This window comes from Trypanosoma equiperdum (genome assembly GCF_001457755.1).
Source record: "Trypanosoma equiperdum strain OVI genome assembly, contig: ctg_558, whole genome shotgun sequence".
Lineage (NCBI taxonomy): Eukaryota > Euglenozoa > Kinetoplastea > Trypanosomatida > Trypanosomatidae > Trypanosoma > Trypanosoma equiperdum.
The window spans coordinates 106-9,343 of record NW_027124485.1 but is presented as its reverse complement, the minus strand read 5'-3'; the positions used below and the strand labels follow the sequence as shown (position 1 = coordinate 9,343).

The window sequence follows — 9,238 nt, the reverse complement described above, 5'->3', positions numbered from 1 at the left end:
CAATAAGGTACGAAGTTTTTCTTTGTCTCATCTATTAGCAGTTTTGAGGTGTATCTTCCAGCATGTCCTCACAGCTGTTATATTCAGCACCCTCCTTTATGTGATGAATGAGGAACAACATTTTCTTCCTATGAATTGTTTTTTGGTACTGTCTAATCCACTACAGATGCAATGGCGTCATTGGTGTTTTCAACTGCCATCAACACGTGTTTTTACCTATTTGCCGAGTTCGGGCACACAATGTTTTGGTAAATTTGGACAATCCACAATTTTGTTCGTGTCCCTTGATACTGCTACATTGAGTAATATCCAACTGCAATAACCGCTAAAGTTTCGCATCGCTTTCCAAGATGTAACATCGCTGTGCGTAAAACAGGTAACTTCTATTGAAAGCAGTGCGCCTCCGAATGCTGTATATCAAATTGGAGCTTCATTGTTGGTAACTGTTAAACTCTTCTCCAGCTATCAATTCAATGTCAGCTTCATCACCCTTCCCCTCTGGAATACGTGGGGCTGAGGAACGTAGCACCGCTTCACGTCAGCTCCGGTGGCTACTGAATCTTGATCCCCGCTTCTAATTCCTACAACCTTTACACGTTTACATTAGAGTTATTGGGAAAGCAGGCAAATGCCACACCAAGCTGTCCATCGTTTTCAGGCGCCAGCGTAACGGTTATGATTTCCAAAACCACAATTATTTTTTGGAGCGTTAGTTACTCATATCCCGTTTCCAATGAGTATTGATACGTTTTTGTTCTTCATTTTACAGCAAGAGAACGCTGTGTATTGGTAATGGAAGCAAGCGTTCATTCTGCCTTCCCCAACATTCGTCAGTGTCTCCAAAAGAAGGCGAAAGATCGCCACGTAGTTTTTTGTTGTTTCCGATATATGTGGCCCCTTTCCGCCGGCGAGATCTTCCGTACTCCACTGAGACCTGTGGAAAATATGGGGTGGACACCTGCTGACACCGGCCCCGGGGAGGCGGGGGATTCAGTTAACGCACGGGGCGGGTCAGCATCAGTGCCTCTGAAGGGTACACACGGAAGGAGAATGTGTACTTATGTGATGCGGTGGCCGCTCATTCTAACCGTCGTATGTTAAGGTTCAATATTGAGCCGCTGCCACGATGCGGGTGATAGCCCATAGCTTTCTTTTGGGTGGTGCACCGGGTCCCGAAATCGCTCTCTCGTGGCTCGCGTGGTCGCAATGCAGCTCGGATTTTGTGAGTGAACATCTTTTCCGCCTCTGTGGGACTTTGGTGGAGGTTGGTGGCGGAAGTTTTGGTGCTGCTGGTTTTGCCGTACACCCGGTTTGGTGTAGTCTTCCCCCTTTGCTGCGGTTTTTAGCCGTTTGGTCTGAAAGTGCATGGTCTTTTTACAAAGTGATTTGCTGGGTTGGGCACTGATGTGTTGGCTATTGTGGTCTCGCGTGCCTTAGGAAATCTTTTCGCTGCTGCTTTTGCTGTTGTATCACCCTGCTTTCAAGTCATTTGTTACATGTGTCGGGGTATGTTTGGTGCGTTACAAATGGTAGTGGTTAGTGTACGGCTATTGGCTGTTAGGCATATTGAAGGGTGTAGCATTAACATTTCGTAATGACTTTTTTCCCGTGTCGTGGGGGAAGTTGGTTGGAGTTGCAGTACTTTGCAGTGGCTACATAGGCTACCCGATTTTTTTTCCATTTAGTGAGTCTTGTAGTGCACACCTCCACCGCTAGATCTTTGATGACAACAGATGCGCCTTCCCTCTTGAGTTGTGGGGACCACCCAGTGTTGTGGCAGATGGGGGTGAAAGCGTGGAACTAATTGAATTTCGGGGTGAGGATTTGGTCTCACGGAAGAAATGGGAGGTTGACGACACCCTAACAACCATGTCGCTAACATCTGCTTGTTCTGGGTGAAGGGGTCCGGCGGGTTTCCACCATGGGTTTTGGACATCGCCACTGTACTGCACTTCGCTGCGAGAAATTTAACTAACAGTAGGCTTATACCCCACCAGAGGCCCACAAGAGGTAATTCGTCACATGTAGCAAAGCTAATACACCTACCATCATAATCTGAGGCCGTAACCGTTGTATTTCCGTTCCGGCACTGCCAAAACAGGTTGCAATATCTTGGGTTCTCACATAAGAAGTCAACCGGTGATGACATTAGTTTGTTAGGTTGGTGAGCGATGCCGTGAGCCACTATGCATTTACATTAGTGCAACTTCTGTTTAATTGGTGGTGCCATTTTCGCATATCGAAACTCGAGCGCTGATACTTCCCGTGTGGCATTGCGTGGTTGGCGGCAGTAAGTTCCTGTTTTTCTTTTGCATGTTTACCTGGGTCCAAGCGATTTCATTTTCTGTTAGATGTTTCGAAACCTTGGTTCATTTTACTTGTGCAAACGTAAATAGGTAGCATATTCGTTCCTTTCGTCTTTTAGAAATAGTTACTTTAGGGACACTCGAGTCGCTTTGCTGTGATTGCCAGCTGCGGCCGATTTTTTAAAATTATTCTTCCAACAGTGTTTGTAATAGCATTGCTATTGTTTAGCTTTGGCGAGGGATATATTAAATATTTTTTGTGGGACATTATTTTTGTTGTGTGCTGCTGGTGGCGCATACTGAAGAGCCGTGGGCAAATCAAGTGCTTCTCGAGACATCCATATCCCACTGCTTTTGTGACTGCTTTTCTTCTTTATCTTTTTTGGATGTCTATGTTTTTTTACTTTAGTCTACAGGTGTATTTTTAAGTGATGGTGTAGATACTACCTATTTCGTACTGTGAGTCTCTGCTACTTTGTGCCGGGAATAGTTGTACAGTTTCTCACTTCCTTTTTACTTTTTTTTTGCAGCGGTTTTTGAATAATTGTTTTGACACTGGTTGCTATGACATATTGTTCACGATGCATCCTTAAAAGTTTTGCGAGGTTAAGAAAATAAATTTATTGGCCGGATGTTTATATGTTTTCGGCAATATAATTTGTACTATTATTTTTGGTGCCTTTCTTCCCTTGTTTTGTTAACACTTTTACATATATATATATTTCATACTTAGATTGCGGTACGAGGTGCTCTTCGTACCATTACTTTTTTTCGCCCTTGTTTCCGGACAGAAAGGCACCTCTGTTAGTAGAATGAACGAACTGTTTATGTTATGCTTGTTATCTAAGTTACCTGCTTCAGGTGGGTTACTGTCCCTCTCGTGCCATTGTTGGATGATTGCCGACTGTTTTGAAGTATCTTTTTTTGTTATCGTTACTCACTTTTTTGTTGTATGTTTTGAAGCTAGTTGTTATCCCGTTACGTTGTACTCACTTTCCCTCCTCCCTGGTCATGTATTGGAACTTTTTCTCTAAACATGGTTTTTGTGTATATGGCACTGGCTCCTTTAGACTGGATCTTTTCATTACCCCTTATAAAAGAAAAATATACTTTATATATCTAATGTTTTTGTTTTGTGTTGCTCATTTTTTTTCCTGGTGAGCATTTCACCGAATGTTGTTTTTGTACAACCGGCTACTGTGCATTGTTTGCGCCGTTAGTCGTTTTTGAGCTGCGAAGGGGAAGATGCTCACGTAATAGCAAAAATGAACTCGATGTTTTCCTCCCATATTTGAGCTCCGTGCTTCACGAGCAGGGCACCAGATTACGTGTGTGTACACTTTCTGCCATGTATTGCGCACACATTTGGTATGCGAACTTCAAGCTGTTGGGAGTGACTGCACTTGGCTTCTTTCCCCCTTTGTACTGGGTTATAAAAAAATAAAATAAAATATCGTTTGCTACAACGGTGCCCCAGCAATGTGGTTTGAGGTGTGGGAATGGCATTTAAGGACCCTGCCTGTTTTATTGTGTTTTCTTGCAACACATTTTCGTACGCGTTGGTGTTTGGTAGTTGCACATGTACCGCTTACTTCTTTTAAGTTTAATTCTCATTCCATGTTGTTCATACATTTGTCCCGGTGCAAGTGAGTGACAACAACAGTTGAGTACTTAAGTACCCCATTTCCGTCATGTACTGGAAACCAAGGTCTTGTGCTATGTTCTATTTAGTAACAAGCCATCATGTTTTACAACGCGATTATATATATTACTATATTTTCTCTTTTAGTCATCGAATGAGCACTAGTGAACGGCGTCGCTATGGGTTTCAGCGTACCTCCAAAGAGATAAGAAGTGAAAGGAAGCTTAACAAGATGCAAAAATGGAGTGAAAAGCTAGACAGCTGTGATGTCGTTAAATTGCGCACGGAGCTACGTTCCATGGAGAAAGCCGACTTCCTGCTCCCTCGTCAGAAAGAACGAAAGACACTGATAGAAAGAATGATACGAGATGCTGAGCTAAGGAAGTGTGTTGAGGGTACCGCTCCCATTTCATGTGAACAGCGACCCAATGAAGATACCCAAGACAATTCGAGCTGCTCCAGTAGATGTGACGATATTATCCTTAGTCCCCGTCTGGGTGTAGGGGATGGTGTTGTGGTTACGACGCCAGATCACTTCATTCCGAGATCATTGAGAAAAAGGTGTGGTGGGAACAACAGTCAGGAGGGTCTAAAGAAACGGGTGAAGAGGGCAGAAGAGCACTTGATTGCTAACAATTCGTTGGAGGAAGATATTGATGATTTTTTTGATTCTCTCTAGTTGGTGTGAATCTAACTTTGCTCCGCTCTTGCTTGCCTGGGTCTCTGTGGACTGCTGCCAACCGAGTTCACAGAGCTCCGTCATCGTTATTTTGTCGTATGCCAGAATTCGACTTTCTTTGGATGGTATATTGCGGTCACCCTGTTATACTACTGGGAAAAGGGGGATCACACTATACCTATTTATGGCTTTAGTTCGTAGGATAGGATCATCCCTGCTATCTCACAAGGAGTACAGCCGTTTCCTTGATAACAGAAAGTGGCTTGAAGGTGCTCTTGAGGGGTTTTCGATTGAGAATGTTTTAGGTATTTCTCAATTGTCTTCTCGACCCTCTGTTTTAATGTATGGGTCGTGTGTATCTGGAATGGCTTTTAGCAATGCAGATGCTGATTACGCAGTGTTATTTCTCACGCAAGGGGATACTGAGGAGTCGTCAATGGCTAACATGCTGAACTATACGCGTTCAAAATTTATTGAAGTGAAACGAGAGCATCATCAGAAGGTTCTCCTGTCAATTTTGGAGCATATCAGGGTATCTTTCTGTTCGACGGTGGTGAAGTGCGAGCAAATTTACTCGGCTCGTGTTCCTTTTATTCGGCTTTTCAAGAGCGGTGCGAATAACACAGAGGGAAGTCACTTGGATGTGTCTCTTTCTTTTGATGGTCCCAGAAATTCTTTGTTGCTTAGGCTTTACATGGAGGGGGACCCACGCCTTAGGTGCGGCGTTCTTTGTGCGAAGAAATGGTGCCGCTCTCAAGGTATTCTTGATGCTCGTCGAGGTTGGATTTCTGCATACGCCCTCACTGTCATGTATATATTTTACATGCAGGTGACGAAGAGAACAGTGCGTATTATTGATGAAAGTGAAGTCAACAATATTCTGTATTGTATGTCGAAGCAAATGTTGGAGGGGGTCAATGAATGCTTTCCTTTTGTTGGAGATGTATGTTCTTGTAGTGACGTTGACATACAGAATGTTTTAAGTGATTTACATGGCTTTTTTCATTTCTTTGGGGGCTCAATGTGTTTTGATTTTGATACTGATGTCGTTGACATTAGGAAAAATGACAAACTTGTTTCGAAAGAATCTTGGTTGGAGGGAATCAATCATTTTGATGAGAAAACTCGTTGGAATCTCCTGGGTTACGAAACTATTATGATCCGTGACCCATACGAAGACCACAATTTAGGTCGTAGTGTGGATTTCTTTCGCGGCGAGAGAATCAGAGAGGTTTTTCGTTTGGCGTCGGAGACTAAGATTGAGGATGTTTTAAACGAGTTAGCAAAACAAGGAAGGTTTTCTAGTGTTTGAAACACTAGCCGGTGCTGCGAATTGCAACTACGTCTTCCTATCAAGGAACAAAGAATTCTAATAATAATATATTTTGCAAATGGATGCGCGCACACTGAACTAGCAGCTCTGCACTGACTGTAGTGAGAAGGTGTTTTTTCTTGTTTATTATCGGTTTTTGTTTGCACGGGTAAGTTAGGTCCCCCCTATTTATGCGCCCACAGTGTAACTCTTATGCCACTTATGTGTTCGAAGAAAACGGGGACGTGTTGTGTGCATATTTCCATGTTTTTTCTCTGTATAAGAATTGTTGAGAAGAATAAGCTACTCGATAACGAAGTTACCTATGGTCAGTAAGAAGCTTGGTGAGGCACAACGTAAAGAGGATTTTTGCATTCCCCTGGAGGGCCAACATACGGATTGCGCACTCTCACCGGAAGAATGGCCGCTTTTACTGAAAAACTATGACAGGCTGAACGTGCGGTCTTCCCACTTTACGGTTTTGGATTGTGGATGGTCTCCGCTTCGGAGACCCCTGTCCCAGTATGTGAAGTACGGCATGATTAACCTTGACAAGCCCTCTAATCCTAGTTCACACGAAGTGGTGTCATGGATTAAACGCATTTTGAAGTGTGAAAAAACCGGGCATGCGGGAACGTTGGATCCTAAAGTAACCGGAGCCCTCATCATTTGTATTGACCGAGCAACACGTTTAGTGAAGTCTCAGCAGAATGCCGGTAAAACATACATTGGTGTGTTGCGCCTTCATGACACGGTGAGTGAAAAAAAGGTTGTTGCCGCGCTGCAGCGCCTTACAGGTCCCTGTTTTCAAAGACCACCGTTAATTGCGGCGGTGAAGCGTCAGCTTCGTATCCGCAATATATATTCAAATCAGCTTATTGAGTATGACAAACATCGTCACTTGGCCGTGTTTGAGACTCACTGCGAGGCAGGCACGTACATACGAACCCTTTGTGTTCATCTCGGGTTGATTTTGGGTGTCGGTGGCCATATGGAAGAGTTGCGACGAATTCGAACCGGGGTGATATCTGAAGACGACCACATCTCGACCATGCATGACGTTCTTGATGCGCAGTGGATGTATGATAACGAGAAGGATGAAACGTACCTTCGGAGAGTAATTCTTCCCTGTGAATATTTATTAACAAACTACAAGCGTGTGGTCGTGAAAGATTCTGCCGTAAACGCGGTCTGCTACGGGGCTAAGCTCATGATTCCTGGACTCGCGCGCTTCGGCAACGGAATTGAAAGGGATGATGTTATTGTCCTCATGACCACTAAGGGGGAGGCCATTGCATTAGCTTATGCTGAAATGTCCACATCACAAATGGCTTCAGTGGATCATGGTATCGTGGCTCGAAGCAAACGTGTGATCATGGATCGAGACACGTATCCGAGACGTTGGGGACTTGGCCCCGTTGCTGTGAAGAAGCGTACGATGATGAAAGATGGACTTCTGGACAAGTACGGCCGTCCCCAAGCAAACACGCCGTCCGACTGGTTTTACGTGGACTACGGTGGCGTTAGTACGAATGCTGAAGGCGTTCAGTACGGGGAGGCCCCAAGAAAGAATGGAAAGCGCCCTAGGTCAGAAACAGATGCCACCTAATAAGTAAGTTTTTTTTTGTTAAATCGTTAAGAGCACAAGGGGGATAGGGAGAGAGGGTGATCGATGATTTATTTTCGTTTTGTTTGTGTCCGCGGTTATCGTCGCTCGGTTCCCTCATTGGGTTATTTGACAACTCTATTATCTCTGTAGTGAATGCATGCTTACACTATTGCTTTACTGCGTACTCTTCTTCTTCTTCCTTCTTTTAACCTCTCTGAAACATATTAAAGTGGAAAGGGAAAGAAAATGTCGGGCAAGCTTCGTCTTTACAAAGAAAAACTTGAGGGGTACAACCGGTTTTACTCTATCGTTAAAACTATTAAGATGGTGACTTTGGCAAAGTATCGTGCGGCGCAGGGACGGATAAGGACACGCGATTTCAGCCTCCGCTATACGGAGTTGGCGTTCAGCAAACCACAAGCATCGAGAGATGCCGTGGTCGCAGCGAAGAATGCCCTTGTTTACATACCGATAACTACGAATCGTGGGTCATGCGGTGCCCTGAACAGCAATATTGTGCGTTGTATCGATTCCGTGGTATCGAGTAAGATGGTATTGATGCCGGTCGGCAAACGTGGTATAGACTCGTTTTCTAAACTGTTTCCCGATGAATTCAGATACGGTATCATTAACGATATGAAGGAATCAATGCATTTTGGTTATGCAACCTTTGTAATTGAAAATGCATATGAAGTGTCCAAGGATGCGGATCGGTATCAGGTGATTTTCAATCGTTTCGTTTCTGCGGGTGTCCAAAGGAATGCCGTTTACAACATTCCATCATATGAGAAGTGGAAAGAGGACCTTGCCGATGCCGCTAGCTCGGACAACCAGAAGAATCGTTACCTTTTTGCGAATGCGCTGCAGAATGAGGAGGAACAGCTTATTCGGGACTTCTTCGATTTTCATGCTGCGCTCGCGGTCCTCAATGCCGTTGGAGAAAACGAGCTTTCCGAGCAAGCTGCCCGTCTGGTTGCTGTTGAGGGTCAGTTGACTAATATCAGCAGCCTGCAACAGAGAACTAGCTCGCTTTACAACAAGACACGGCAGTTTGGTATTACGGCGGCGCTAATTGAAATTCTTTCTGCTATGAGTTCGTTGGAAGGCAATGCTATGAAGGGCGTCAGACGCAACAAATTCTGGGAAGGGGCAGTAACCAAGTAGTATTTGTTCATAAATGCGGTAGGTATGCGTGCGACCGTGATGTTTGTGGTATAGGTAGGCAACATGTTTTTTTTGTGGCTCGTAGGTGTAAGGCTCTTTCTATCACTTCTATTGGTTTTTGGTGCGGATGTGCACTCCCTTTCCCTACTGAGTGATAAAAAAAAATGGTTTGGTTAATGCCGTTTCTGAGTGTATGTATGAAGTACACGAAAATGGACACCTATGTACATTCTTTTTTGTAATTTGTCAAGAAAGAGTGGCTCCGATGAAGTTGAATGTCGCCTATCCACGGAACGGCACCGTCAAGCAGGTTGAAGTAACCGATGAGGTCCTCCGCCGTGTCAACTTGGGCGACTACCGCCTTGGCAACGAGGTGGACGGTGCCATATTTGGCGAACCCTTCAAGGGTTATACCTTCAAACTTCGTGGCGGTTCCGATAAAGAGGGATTTCCAATGGTGCAAGGCGTAATGGCCCCAAGTCGTGTGTCACTTCTTGTGAAGCGTGGCGCTGTTGGCTTCAACACC

The 9,238-nt window shown here is 44.5% G+C and overlaps 3 protein-coding genes and 2 pseudogenes across 5 annotated transcripts; all 5 read left to right on the top strand.

Moving 5' to 3' along the window:
- The first annotated feature begins 103 nt into the window (after nucleotides 1-103).
- On the top strand, nucleotides 104-517 carry TEOVI_000248800:pseudogene (annotated as a pseudogene). The gene has a single exon. A coding segment is annotated over exon 1 (414 nt).
- A 3,507-nt stretch (nucleotides 518-4,024) lies between these two features.
- Nucleotides 4,025-4,627, top strand: TEOVI_000248700:pseudogene (annotated as a pseudogene). Its single transcript has one exon. A coding segment is annotated over exon 1 (603 nt).
- Nucleotides 4,628-4,811: 184 nt separating this feature from the next.
- TEOVI_000248600 (RNA polymerase II) lies at nucleotides 4,812-5,939 on the top strand (the record flags this gene model as incomplete). The annotated part of the gene is made up of 1 exon (XM_067225558.1): nucleotides 4,812-5,939. One exon carries the CDS (start codon nucleotides 4,812-4,814, stop codon nucleotides 5,937-5,939), a length of 1,128 nt encoding a protein of 375 aa, XP_067081659.1.
- Nucleotides 5,940-6,264: 325 nt separating this feature from the next.
- TEOVI_000248500 (pseudouridine synthase, Cbf5p) lies at nucleotides 6,265-7,548 on the top strand (the record flags this gene model as incomplete). Its single annotated transcript, XM_067225557.1, has 1 exon — nucleotides 6,265-7,548. The coding sequence occupies one exon, from the start codon at nucleotides 6,265-6,267 to the stop codon at nucleotides 7,546-7,548; it is 1,284 nt and encodes a 427-aa protein (XP_067081658.1).
- A 246-nt stretch (nucleotides 7,549-7,794) lies between these two features.
- Nucleotides 7,795-8,712, top strand: TEOVI_000248400 (ATP synthase F1 subunit gamma protein, putative; the record flags this gene model as incomplete). The annotated part of the gene is made up of 1 exon (XM_067225556.1): nucleotides 7,795-8,712. The coding sequence occupies one exon, from the start codon at nucleotides 7,795-7,797 to the stop codon at nucleotides 8,710-8,712; it is 918 nt and encodes a 305-aa protein (XP_067081657.1).
- Between the last annotated feature and the right edge of the window lie 526 nt (nucleotides 8,713-9,238).